At 43.8% G+C, this 14,202-nt stretch overlaps 1 protein-coding gene across 1 annotated transcript in view; it reads right to left on the bottom strand.

Annotated features, from left to right (window-relative positions):
- Nucleotides 1-14,202, bottom strand: part of Myo81f (unconventional myosin 81F) — a 143,664-nt gene that overhangs the window by 47,263 nt on the left and 82,199 nt on the right. The window contains exons 3-12 of the mRNA XM_077675357.1: nt 11,353-11,415; nt 11,112-11,255; nt 8,212-8,320; nt 7,240-7,583; nt 5,262-5,492; nt 3,575-3,724; nt 3,079-3,171; nt 2,907-2,981; nt 2,682-2,732; nt 355-594 (exon numbers count right to left, since the gene is read on the bottom strand). Coding sequence (XP_077531483.1) covers nt 355-594; nt 2,682-2,732; nt 2,907-2,981; nt 3,079-3,171; nt 3,575-3,724; nt 5,262-5,492; nt 7,240-7,583; nt 8,212-8,320; nt 11,112-11,255; nt 11,353-11,415 — 1,500 coding nt within the window. The remainder of the gene's footprint in view (nt 1-354; nt 595-2,681; nt 2,733-2,906; nt 2,982-3,078; nt 3,172-3,574; nt 3,725-5,261; nt 5,493-7,239; nt 7,584-8,211; nt 8,321-11,111; nt 11,256-11,352; nt 11,416-14,202) is intronic.

Raw genomic sequence — 14,202 nt, 5'->3', positions numbered from 1 at the left:
CACTAATTGTAGTGACTTCGATAAAAATGTGCTGAAGCAATCCTCCTAACTATGCCAATAGATTAAAGAGTACTTAAGTCAAAGAGTAGCAGTAGCTGATGCTTTCAAATATGTGAAAATAAAAACACCCTTCCCCAAAGTGAAAAAAAAAACCCTTGCATGAAAGACCGCCGCAGCACTGATATATAAATAGCTACCAATGTTGAAACACCCCTCAAACATGTCACAAATAATCAAGCTGAAAAATCAGCCTAGAAAACTGTAGTAGTTGAAGACAAAGGCAAGTCAAGGACAAAGGCAAGCCAAAGGCAAGACAAAGGCATGCGACTAACACTGTAGTTGGCGTCAACGCACCTGGAACTTGACGAGATCCTTGACGAAGGCGTTGGTGGACTTGCGCATGAGCTCGAACAGCTGGTCCTGCTGAGCGTCCTTGTTCTTCTCGAGGAAGCCCTGAGTGGTGTAGACCACGGCACCGGCGTAGTGCCGGATGCCAAACTCTTGCTCCCAGCGACGCCGGTCGTCACCCCGAACGTAGTAGGCATGCCCTTCTAGCTCCTGGTGCAGCTTGCTCACAAAGCTGATGTCCGTGCCCTGTGGATGGAGTCGGTGGTGAAGGATGAACATTCCACACTTTGAACATGGTTATTTAAGCAACGAAGGAACATCACCGAAGAACCCCGTGGCAATTTTATCTACGAAGCACGACAAAACTACCTAATAAACTTTGTATTATATTTCAAATATTGATTGATTGATTGATTGATTGATTGATTGATTGATTGATTGATTGATTGTGAAGTTTAACGCACTGATGCTACACAGGCGATGAGGTGCACCATAATGGAGAGCTCCGGATTAATTTTGACCACCTGGGGATCTTTAACAAGCACCAATATCCCGAACACACCAGCATTTTCGCTTTCCGCCCTATATTTCAAATAATACCTTGTAATATTAGAATTATTATTATTATTGTCACTAATTTTTCAGATAACATTGTGCCTTTCAGCATGTCGAAGTGGCGTGCACTTGTGTATTTTTTGTTTTGTAGCCATCTTTAACACGGCCCTCGTATCACACAGAAGTAGGCTTTGATAATTGGATCACAGCGGTGGATTAATGACCTCCACTTCACAGCGACAGCCTGAGGGAGACAGATTCTTCTCTAAAGCCTGTTTTAGTGGCAGCGAAAAGTGAGATAGCCCTTAGTCGACGGGTCTCTCATAGAGCCCTTATATCCTATCCATGCTTTGAATGCCCTTTCCAGTCACAGGTAATTCTGCACGTTATACTTTTAGTCACCAGGAGAAACCTGTGCACCAATAAGAAATAAAATATTGGAACCATCAGACGGCTAAGCCCTGACTGCCTGCAATGCTGTCTGGATCTGCTTAACGCCAATGGTCTGTTGTTGCTGTTGTTGCTGGTTGAATGAGAAGGGATGTTTTGATTTGCTCTGAATATAAATTTGCAGGACATACACGTGTACAAGCAAAGTACAATCCTCCCAAACAAAACAGGCATTGTATGCTTTTTCTCAAAAAATTTTATAAGGGTTCGACATTACCAAAATTATTATTTAACACTACATATGACTACAGTTTGCTGCTGCCATCTTTGTTTCCTCTTGACCTATATATAATCCTGCTTTCTTATCACGACCATGCTTTAGGCACCAAGTTTTTGGCTTGTGTAAAGTACTCGGTCTGCATCCATTCGCAAAAAATTTTGCAGCAAATAGTGCAAGCTAGGCTTAAAGAATGTGCATTACTCAAGCTGATCAGGAATTCCATACCATCCTAACTTCATTAGAACCAGACAGTGCGCTCAGTATTTCAGGCTAGACTTAGGTAGTTCTCATTATTCAAGCTGAGGACATATTCTATACAACACAAACTTCATTATCTGCGTGCATGGGTGCATAAATAGACGCTACTAACTCATTTCAGGCCTAAGTATTCAACATGAGGTTGATACAGCATTGCAAAAGTGCACACTAATACAATCGACGCTCATTAATTCGACCATGGATGGCTAGCTCAAATTTTCACTTAATTCAAGCTCTCAAAAAGGTTATAAAGAGTGTCCAGACATAGCTTTGAAAATACTTCAAATGCGAAAGCACACTGCATTGGGTAATCCAATTTGCAACCGACAAGCCAAAGGTATTTCATAGTGGGTGCCCCCCTCACCAGCATTTAAAATCATTGTCAGGTCCCCGAGACATTCAGAAGATAATGCTGCAGCTTGGCTTTGTAAAGCCTTTGATTTTAGTTTCTGCTGGCTGACGTTCTGATCACCTTGTTTTAGCATGATGCTGAAGCACCATTATTCCCAGCAAGCTAAGAGAATGGAGCTTCGAGACTTCAAATCAAAGAAACATACGAGACTATTTTAAACAATGAGACATTTAAACTCTTTCTTTTTTGACTACGTTCGTTCACTCAACCTTCCAAATAATTCGAACAAATTTTACGGTCGCACAAGGGTTGAAATAAAGGGAGTCATCGTGTCAGGAATATTCCCAGTTTGATAGGCAGTTCTTAAGTAAACAGTTTTATGAGCATCATGACACGAACAGTGCACAGCTAGCAAACTGCAATTAAATTACATATATCACAAAACCGTGATAAAAAAAAAACTACTAAAATATAGCATTCTGAGTAAAACACAAATACCTTTGGCATGCGGCATTCTTCCACAAGGAGTTTCAGAATGCACTTGGGTGGCTGCAAAGGAAGCAGAAAAGTGACTGTTAGATGCAAGAAAGTCAGTTCAAGCAGTTCAAATTGCATGCAATTTGCTTTAACAATTGAATGATTGCACACACTCAAAACATGCACTCACTAACACACGCGCAAGTCAGTCAAATTCCTTTTACAATAAAAATGGTTTCGCATTACCTTTTCGATCAGCTCCAAACAGGCAGTGTTATCAGTGAAATGGATGTGAGAATACTGGATGTCCTCTTGCCGATACTGCAAGCACAAAAAGAGCCACAATGTAGTGGTGTTTATCACGTAAAAGTCACCAATGATGTGCGTATTATCAAATGTGCACAATACAGGCACTTACCATTTCTTGTTCCAGGGCAAAGACGTAATGATTGAAGAACTTGTGAAGTTTTTCATTCGTATAGTTGATACACAGTTGCTCAAAGCTATTGACCTGAAATGTCACCACGAAAAGCTTACTTCAGTACAGAACTTTATTATTTTAATATACTGAGACTAAAGTCGTTGTGGGCATTATTTTAGTTGCTCTAACTTCACCAAATTGCTTTCATGCATTACTAAATGTCCCGAAATTTCTCACGTTTGATTTAGTAGCAGTTGTTCAAAGTGCTTTGCTAGAAGCTCTGATGAAGACCACATGAGCACTTCAGGCAGTAAGCATGCTCTTGAAACTGTCTTACAAACAGCCCATTAAAAGATTCATATTTGTTCAATGACTGATGCAAATGACATTCACCATAACGCACAGCAAGGCTTTCAAAACCAGCAGCAAGATCAGTCAGGTTAAAGGTTCATTTTTAAGAGATGAACAGTTTCATGCTTCGTGAAGTGCTTACCCCAAAGTTTTCAAAACCAAAGATGTCGAGGACGCCGAGGAACCTGTTGCTGTCTTTTCCAGGGCTCGTGCACATGTTGATATAATTTACGATCCAGGCAAACGTTCTTGAGTACAGAGCCTTGGCCATGGCGTGGCGGTTTTGCTGGGCCTTTAAAGAAGATGACACTTTGTTTAGCAAATGACAATGCACCCACAGCTGGCATAAGTCAAGAAACACGCAAAGTAACACACTTCCACCTAATGACCAGCCACCATGGACTTGTGCTACAGAACACTTCTCAATCAAAAATGTGCACTATGGCTTCGTTGTTATAATCACCGTAGCTGTCATTGTGGTTTTTATTCTTGAACTGTCGTGTGGTGTCGGAGGAAGTACTGCTGGGCACATGGCCAGATGCGCAGCGTTCCCAAAAGGCATTTAAAGTGGTGCTGACATTTCTGCGCATCAGAGGCCTCTCAGCGATATTGTAGCTGAGGCCCGTCCGGATGAACTTTAACACATGCACAGTATAAGTATAGGCATCTTCTGTACATAGCCATTTATTCGTTTCTCCGCCATCTTCATCTCTCTGGTCCTCTATCCACACTTTTTCCTCCACTTTCTCATCCCACACACAGAATAGCTGGCCAGGTATACTACCATCAGGCCGACCTTTCTGTGTTTTTTTTTTCGTTTCAATAAAATTCCTCTCTCTCTCTTTATTAAGTGATGCTCACGTATAAGCTTCTTTCCCTATCTCTGAGTATATGCCATTTTAGTCTTGCGTACATGGACAAAAAGTCAGCGTTTCTTCGTTTTATCTGCCATTGCAACATTAATGATTATGCAATTCGAGCCTAAATTATGGTCTACATTGCCAGCTTTAATTAAAGACAAAAATTTCAAGAATCAAAATTGCAATGCAGAACCATCAGTGACATATAAACCCCACTCCAAATAGACCGTCCCACATTCACGTCCAGCACGGTTGCACAACCCCTCTCTGTGGTGCTCTTGAAAGTTATGATTAGTGCTACTCCCTTAAAACTCGTTGAAATACTCTTTCTTTCTGCATACAATTATGAAATTGAACCTGCTCCCTAACACCAAAGCTCAACAGTCTTCAGTTAGTTTTAAGTCGTGTACAAGCATGACTTTATGACTTTTATTTTAGTTTATAATTTGTTTGCTCTTGTGTATCAATGTATTTGTTGTTTGCCTTTTTTTGATGTACCCAGCATTTGTACTTCCCTGGAACAATCCCCAAAAGAAATTACAATATAAATTTAAAAAATTTGGGGGGGCACTGAACTCTGCTCACATGAATTGAAGTCAAAACCTAGTGTGAGGGTACCTTTTACATATACGTCCACAAGTTGACATAGCAGTCACGCTATTTTGCTGTTTGTAATCCATCTTAATCCACCCTAATCTGCTTTACTATTCATTACTACCAATTTCCAATCAATAATTAATAAACCTTGGTAATCATTAGTCACCTCTCATCCACCACTGGCACACTTTAATTTGCTTCTGGCCTTCCTTGGGTCACGTGATTATTTTTTGTACCTGGTTTGTACAAATTTTGTTCGTGTCGATGCCAGGGTCATACAAGGCCACTTTTCAATGCGACATATGACATTTTTACTTTAAAAAGTAAAAACAAAGTAAATTTCCAACTCGCTCTGCCCCAGCGGGTGCTCACCTCGTGGTACTTGAGTGGTATTTCGGTGACGTTCCCGCGCACAATGATCTGCCGGTGCAGCGCGACGTAGGTGAGCTCCTCGGGCTGAAAGCCCAGCAGGGTGGCCACCGTCATGAGGATCTCCTCGTCGCCAGGGGTGAGCGAGCTGCGCTCTTCCTCAGAGTCCTCGAACTGAAGGTTCCCCAGCCACAAGATGGCGCTCAGCACGCTGAAGATGCCGTCCACCATTTCCTGCAGGGAGACGAGGCCACAAGATGAGGAATTTCTCGGAGCAGTGAAGACCAGTGCTATCAAGCTATCGAGCTTCTTCTTTTTTTCTTTTTGCAAACCAATATCGAGTCAGATACAGTAAAACCTCATTACAAGAGACACTTAAGGGAACCAAAAAACGTGTCTCTTGTAACCAAGGTCTCTTGTATGCAATGTTGCTAACATGGCGAACATAAGAGAACCAACCAAACCGCTGTCATTCAAATGTCTCTTATAACCAAGTGCCTCTTGTAACGTGGTTTTACTGTAGCGATAGTGTGTATACACTATGTACAGGTGCCGTCATAAGTAATTAGAACAAGGATTTGTGGTTATCACAAAAGATTTGTCTTACTGGCTTCGTGACAGCCATTACCAGTTTACAGGAAGCTTTTTCTATTAGGGAGGACTTCTTTAAATGCACACGAATGCAACCAGGCAGTTTCCGGAAGAATAAATTCCTGCAAACTTACGAAAGCGTGTTCCAATTACTTTTGGCGGCACCTGTACTTCGAAACAAAGCTATTGTGACCACCAAACTCTACTAAAATGCTGCTACCTCACTCACAATGTAAGGCAGCAATATAAAACCACAAGTGTGCAAATATCGAATTTGGGACTGAAAATCGGATATGAATAGTAAAAACTGACAGCGAGTAGAATTCAATGTTTCCGAATATGAATACTAAGAACTGACCACAGATTGAATCAAATATTTTCAAATATGAATATAATTGTGTTTGTGGGTACAGAGAGTCTAACTTTGGTTGTCAAGACCCAACACAGTGTTCATGTACTAGTGCTTGATAAAAAAAAAAAACACAAAAATAAAGGGTTACGACAAAGAGGTAAAAGCAGTGAAATAAAAATTGGACATACACTGCTTTAGAGAAATATGCATATTCCTCAACAATAAGTGAATATAACGAATGTATAGCCAGATACTTTACTGGTCCCACCAGTCATTGAAAAAAGGCTAGGCGTGCTAGCGGCTCGTATGACAAGCTTGCAAGCCAAAAAGCAACAACCCCCGATTCCCCCCTCCTGCCATGATATTCACAGGAAGCTTGTTTTGGGCTTGTAAGTTTTGCACAAGTAGCATTCCACATCAGCTGACATACACCACAGTACAAAGCTTGCTTGTGTTAGGCTTTTCGCACTACTTTGGCGCCATGCAACAAAGCCAACAAAAAGACATCATGCCATGCAGTGAAGCTCTAATGTTTGAACAGTGGGCAGTAGAGCCAACTTTTTATATAGCACTATTACTTAAGTTTCAAATATTCAGGAACTTGGAATGGTAAAACTTTGCTGTAAATCTAATTGAATAACAAACACTATTTGCCAAGCATGCAAAGTTTCGAATATTCACCCGCCTCTATACAAATAACAATCAGACAAGCGTAAATATTTACACCTCTACGAGCAGGAAATTAAGCAACAGATCAATGCAGCAATTCAAGGCCAGGAATGACACCACGTCCTGATAACTGTGCGCTGAGCAATTTTCCAAATAATGTCCCCTGAAGCAGCGTCCACAGTTTCAGTTCACAAAGCCGTCAGTTCTTTTTTCTCTCAATTCATCCTTCTTTTAATTTATTTCATTTATTTCGTCGCCCTCTCCAACGGCGAAAGGAAAAAACAAGGCTATTTTTCTTAGAACATTTCTTCGTTCCATATATCAGGCATTATGCAGACTGGATGCATGGGTGCAAGCTGAGCTTTATACCTGCGGTATGCTCAGAACCGAGATGGCCAGTCGCAAGGCGTCGAACATGAGTGCATCGTCGATGCCATCGATGGCCAGACATCCGCTCTGACTGAGGTACGTGTAGCCCTCGACAGGGCCGATGGCGAACTGGTCTCGGATCTCGGCGCTCCGCTGGGCGGCGGCGACAAGCTGGTAGAAGATGTGGTAGTTGCGCTCGCCGTTCGACTGGAACGTGATTCGCGACTGCTCCAGCAGGTAGTCCTGGATCATGCAGCCCTTGATCTGGAAGCGGCCGTCGAAGCACACTTGGATGAACTTGCCGAACCGGCTAGAGTTGTCGTTGCGCACAGTCTTGGCGTTTCCTGCAGAAGAGGACAGAACAGAACAAAGTGACCCTGATGTACTGGTATGTAGATGAAGCGTAGCCACGTGACCGCACGCAGTCACATCTATGGCCAGGATGGCTGGATTCACAAATGCGGGAAAGGAGTAAGAGGGGATCACTCGTGCGAGACAGTGAGTGATGAGTGGATGGCTGGGTGTAAAAATGCCACTCCAATTTCCCTCTGGAGTAGAAGAGTAACGTCTTGTTGCACCCCCATCACTTGTGCATGCAGTGGATTGAAGTGAAGCGATGCACTTGTCTCACTAATTTCTTCGAAGAAGAAAAATTAACCCTGAATTCTTGTCCTAAAGATATTTGCTACAGTACACGCAAGGGCATTTATGCAATGCAACATCTTGCCATTTGATTAAAAATAAAAATGAAAGTTTACTATGGCCTCACAGGGAACAACCTTAACTGGCACACAGTGTCAGTGTCACCAATGTCAGCTTACATTGATTCCCTCCAGACAAAGCAAAGGAGCCTCTCGGGGAAATTATGAATGGAAAAACTCCGTTCTTGCAAGCTTTTCACAGTGGAAACGAAGGAATTTTGTCTGACACCGAAAAGAGTAGTGGCAGGTAGCATCGCATAAGTACACGTACCAAAAGCTTCGAGGATGGTGTTGGCTTCCAGAATTTGCTGCTCGATCCATGTAGACACGTTTGTGGTCACGGTGCACAGGTACTGCAGGATGAACTTGGTTGTTTCGGTCTGAAAAGAATGACAATGACGGCCCACATTTGAATATAGGCAGTGTATGCTGAGATGTTAAAAACAAGTACCGTATTTTCGCGCATATAACCCGCCCCTGCATATAACCTGCACCCCCCCCCCTTTTCCGTGGACGAATAAAAAAAATTGATCCCCGCGTATTGCCCGCATATCTTATGCATGAAAGGTTGGACCAAAGCTACTGCTCAAGAAACATGGCACATTTGTTTATGCAAAAGAGCTTACCCAGCTGACTAGGTAACTTGTCAATTTTTTTTTTTTCTGGTTGGTATATTGTTGAGCTCTGTATGCAAACATAAGCACTGTCAATAGGATAAGAGTGGTTTTGTCACTTTTACGGCTGCAGGGGCATCACGGCCCAACGCGCATTGCGGTGAAGCTGCATCAAAGGAAATATCTTGCATATAATCCCCCTGTCTACTTTACCCCTGAAATTTTCGCATTTTTGGTGCGGGTTATACGCGCGAAAATACGGTACACTGACCTCCTCTTTATGTGGCTACAACTTTCTGCAGATGTAACTGTTTTTCATAACGTAAATGCATTTCACTATACACATAAAGTAAGTCATTCTAAGCACACATTTTTTTGTTCTTCAATGAGATACCTTTACTCTATTCTATGCTAGAACGGGAGTACTTAAGCACGGAGTGAATTTCGTTTTTAGTACAGCATTTGCTTTTAAAAAAGCTGAATTTGTGGCAAGGATTGAATGCACCAAGAAAGTCCTTTGTTACCCCCCTTTTTTTTTAAAGCAACACCTGCCGACCCATCTGAAGCCGGCAACACAAAAATGCTGCTTGAATTCTTCCTTCCATGTCCCCAAACTGTTAATCGGTCAATTTTTGTGTTGTATAAATTTTTGTGTGAATATAAAATTTGGGATTGTGAGTTGAATACAAATAGCAAAAATAAGCTGCAAATTAAATTGAATGTTTTTAGTACGAATATTTTTGCTTTGGTGTGTATAGAGCTTCTAAAATATAGCAACAGGAAAAAAGATAACCCAGGCAGTAGGGACTTAAAACAGCTCAATTTTCATGTATTAGTGTTTGATAAGAAAATGGTGCAAGAAATAAAAATGAAGGATTGAGACAAAATAGCAAAAACCAGTGGAACAAGAATTTGGCACCCACTGCCATGGATAACTGCTGATTCCTCAATATGCTGCAAATACGGCGTGGAGTATGCATTTGTCTGGTCCCTTGGTCTAGTCATCACAATATGGGCATGCTAGTGGCTGGTATGACTTCACTGCAGGGCAACAAGTAGTAACCATTGATTCCTCACTCATGCCACGATACTGACAAGAAACCCGTTTTCGGCCTGTAAATTTTACGCAAGTAGCGTTTCACTTCAGCTAGCATTCACCAGAGTTAGCATACACTTGTTTAGCGCAAACCTTGCATGTGTAAGGCTTTTTGCACAGCTTCGGCGTCGTGCAAAAAAGCTTACCCCCAGGGGCCTGCCGTGAGGTGAAGCTTAAAAGTATGCATGTTGTGCGGCATAGCCAACTTCACAAGGCAGCACGCTCCAACGAGATTCTGAGACGACGAATCCGACCCCGTGCTCCCCCCCCCCCCCCTCTTTTCTTTTTTTTTTTTTTTGTAACACGAAAGTGTTTTATTCCTTATACACGAAGATTTCGCAGACGGCATATCCGTCACGGAAGTGACGCCGGTACAATGAAGCCAGCGGCCTGTAAAGGGTGCACCCTAGCACACAGAGTCTTCTTGCGGGGAAGCAACCTTTAGTACTAAAGAGTACGTTATACTTAGGGTTGTTCGTTTTCAGGTTTTATATTTTAACACGAAAGTGTTTATGCCGCAATACCCCAAGATTTCACTGACGTCATATCCGTCACGGAAGTGACGCCAGTACACCTTTGCCGAAGCGACCCGCCAGCAGGACGTCGCTCACCAAGCATACACCCACAAGACAGCCACCGACCCGCAAATCATGCTCAGCTGCAGATTTCGCTTCCCATTTCACTTTCGTGTTTTACCGATTCCTATGACAGAGGAATCAACCACAGTTTATTTTTCGCAGTATAACGTTCTCTCTCTCTCTCTCTCTCTCTCTCTCTCTCTCTCTCTCTCTCTCTCTCTCTCTCTCTCTCTCTCTCTCTCTCTCTCTAGCTCGGTTATTCGAAAACTTGGGATATTCTGAACGCTAACAGCGCTACAAATCGAACCGAATATCAAACATTATTCGCAAAGTATTCCAGGTTCGAGTATTCGCACGCCTCTAACCCAAACGGTGACAAAAACTAGCTTAAGCCAGAAGATGACTCAATCTAAGCCCCGCGTGGTGCATGCGGGCTGTGATTGCGAGGATTTTGACTCTGATAATATTTTTGTAAAGCAATACTTTCTTTCTACGGCCCCCGCAGGAAAATGTGCGCCTCAAAATTCCGTGCGAGCATATATTTGTGGCATTCTAAACTATTCTGAGGACGATGTCGTCTAGTGTGGCAGGGAGAGGTGACGAAAGTGCGCCAACGTTCCGAACCTCGAGCGAGCACGCCTGCCAGTGAAGCGTTGTTTCTTGTCGACACCCTATATTCATCGTCATTGGCTTGATTTCCTGTTCACGGTAAATTTGAAAACCGCTACACGGTGACGATGTAATGGTGCAGCGCATCAAGCAGATACGCGACCTTCGTGGGCGTTCATGACGTACGAAGCTCACTCACAGATATTCTGAGAGTGTCCCGATATCATGAAAACAGGTTAGAAACTGACAGGTTTGAAGGAAAAAGAAAGATTACCTTTCCCGCTCCGCTCTCGCCGCTGATGACACACGCCTGGTTGGCAGTCATGTTCTGCAGGCTGTCGTAGGCCGACTCGGCGATAGCGAACACGTGGGGCTCGCATTGGCCAATTTTGCGGCCGCTGTACCGCAGCACCCAGTCCTGCGCAACGGGAAGGAATGTTTCGATTCATGAGGCGAAATTAGACGTGCGCTGCATTGGTAGCAGAATATGGGTAAAGGAAATGGCGCGTACATACCGTGTCGTATATGCTGAGTTCCTTGTAAGGGTTGACGGCGATCAGGATGGTACCGGTGTACGTCTGCACGAGGCTGGTCAAGGATCAATTGTACAGGCGAAAGGCTTTGCTGCCCACTCTGCCTAAATGCATGCTGCACTTCATAGGAAGCCAGCTGAATGCCAGTGTACGCTGGCTTCCTAGACCATGTTGAATGAAGTGTTAAATGAAGTTCGCCTCCATCAAAAAAGTTAGCGGCACCATATACTGTAGAGGATTCGGCATAACAAAGTACGTCCCTCAACAGGTTTGCAGCATAACTTTCAATAGCTGGGATGGGCCCTCTCCCTAGCATAGCAGTGCGGCTGCCTTACACTGCGTCTGGCTAAATGAAAATTCCTTCTCGGAGTTGCTTTGTTTTATAAAAATACAGAATGAAAATTTCTGCACTCTGGATTAGTGGAACGCTCAAGCTACTTGTGATCGAGCGCTCAACACTCGCAAACTCAGTGTTGCAAATTACAGAATTTCAGAAGGGTTTGGTGATGGGCCAGTTGGCACTTCTTATTTCTAAGACAAAAGGAACAGACATTATTACTTTTGTTCTTTTTTAACACGACAATTTTATTCCAGGATACACCAAGATTTCCCTGACGTCATATCCGCCACAGAAACGACGCCAGTACAACGGAGCAATCGGCCTGTAAAGGGTGCCCCCCTGCACACAGGGTCTTCTTGCGGTGAAGAAACCGTTAGTAATGAAGAGTAGTTTATACTTCGGGTTGTTCGTCGTTGAGTTTTATATTTTAACACGAAAGTGTTCTATGCCGGTATAAACCACGATTTCGTCGACGTAATATCCGTCACGGAAATGACGCCAGTACACCTCTGCCGCAGCGACTCGCCAGCAGGACGTCGCACGCCAAGCACACCCACAAGAAAGCCGCCGACCCACAAACCATGTTCAGCTGCAGATTCCAATGCACATTTCACTTTCGTGTTTAACCGATTCCTATGAAAGAAAAATCAACGAAGGTTTTTTTTTAGAAGCAGATAAGCATTTGGTTTGAACAAGGCGGAAATTCGAAAATATTTTTTGTAACTTGGCGGACATGAAATAGATGAGAAAAAAACGACTGCAGCAGACGGGGCACTGAAGGATTTCACCACTCAGCGATAGGAAGTGACATAGGTTCCAATGCTTTTAAATGGATATAAAAGGCTTCAGTTTTGTGGCTTCCGTCTTCAGTCAGTTTCCGGGATCTTTATTTGCGGATATGACGCTGCAACGGAAACTGTGAGAGTATTTACCCCTACCAGTGTATTCCCTCTGCAAACGCAACGAGTGCTACGTAGAGTCTACGGTATTAAACTTTACCGAATATCCCAAAACTACGTGTATTAAAGGAGTAAAATTCGGCTGCACCGCAGAACACGCGCATTTGTTAACTTCACCGCACAACAAAACGTTTTTTTAGTTAGCTTTCTTGCACGACTCCACCGCTGTGCGAAAAGCCAAATGCGCAAAATCTTTGCTCAAAAACAGGTGCATGCCTACTCTGTTCTACGTTGGCGAGAGTGGAATACACGTCTGCCCATAAAATGTATTATTTATGAACCAAAAAGGCAGGCCTCTTTCGCGCAAATCTTGCAGTCCTGAGCCTTTCAACATCTTATACACCGTGGGCGTCAATTCCAAGTCACTGTAAATCACTATGTATGACTAACACCCTTACCCCCTACATAAAAAAAAATTGATATGGTTTAGCTTTGGTTAACCCTCGTTCACAGCGAAAGCTTCACTGCCCTGGCTAGGCCCATTGTCGAGGGAGTTTGAGGTGTGGTTTCTCAATGATATACAAACATGTTTGCAATGAATACACTGTTTATTCATAATCTTGTTTTCGCCTCACGGCGTTGTTTAAGCCTCGCCGCTGTACGAGCGATCACAGCTTGATGTTCGTCTTCCTCCATCGCACACGGCTCTGCGCCACACGTGGCCTCCTGGCCTTCCTTCGTGGTACGCGCTTATCGCTGCAGCGTCGGCCTCTTCGCCTTCCTCCGTCAGGTGGCGACACGGGTCCCGCGCACGTCTCCGTTCCCTCCTCGCCTATATATCCCCTGCCGCGTAACTCTCCCCGCCATCGGACCACTGCTCAGTGCCGGGCGCTTGCGGAAGGGGGTGTGGTTTGACCTCTAGCTCTCAAGGGCAAAACTGGTTACCCCGCGAAGACTGCCCGAGGTAGCGTAGTGCTACAAAATATAAAACACTTTTTATGGTGTTTTGTCGTTTATAACTCCCTTACACCCCAGCAAAAACACAAGAATACACTGTAGTCTACACCCCTTCAAAAGGTGTTTTACCGCTAGATACACCCTTTCAAATTGTGTTTTCCTTTATTTTTAATAGGGTGTTAGTTATAGACGAAAAGGGTGTAAATCATTTTACACAGCATCGTTGTTCTGTGCGCCATGACATCACCGCAGTCAACGACTTCCTCATCTTGCAGACGCGCACGTATACAGCTATGCCACCCGCCCGCGAGTCCGCGTGCTTGCCACACACGATCCCAGTGTAAACATCGACCTGACACGGTGCGTTTTCTCGCGTTTGCGAGACACACACGGCATCATGAGTACGACCGACACCACGTACAACGACCATCCACCATCCCGGCGAATGCTGACAGCTGACAAATGCTGGTGATAGATAGGCAATCAAAAGCAATGACCGGCTGCTTTTACGCTCGGAGTTTTTGCCCACGGACGCGGAAATTCTACGGTAAACTAGTTATATTCAGCTTCGCTGTAAAATTCATGCTTGCGGAAGCAACAAGGCCACGTTTCCCCTGCGGAATGTCATCGACCTGG

This window comes from Haemaphysalis longicornis, unplaced genomic scaffold (genome assembly GCF_048455015.1).
Source record: "Haemaphysalis longicornis isolate Haplotype H1 unplaced genomic scaffold, Haemaphysalis longicornis Haplotype H1 scaffold_6, whole genome shotgun sequence".
Lineage (NCBI taxonomy): Eukaryota > Metazoa > Arthropoda > Arachnida > Ixodida > Ixodidae > Haemaphysalis > Haemaphysalis longicornis.
Note: the sequence above shows the minus strand (reverse complement) of the source record. Positions and strands in the feature narration are given on the sequence as shown.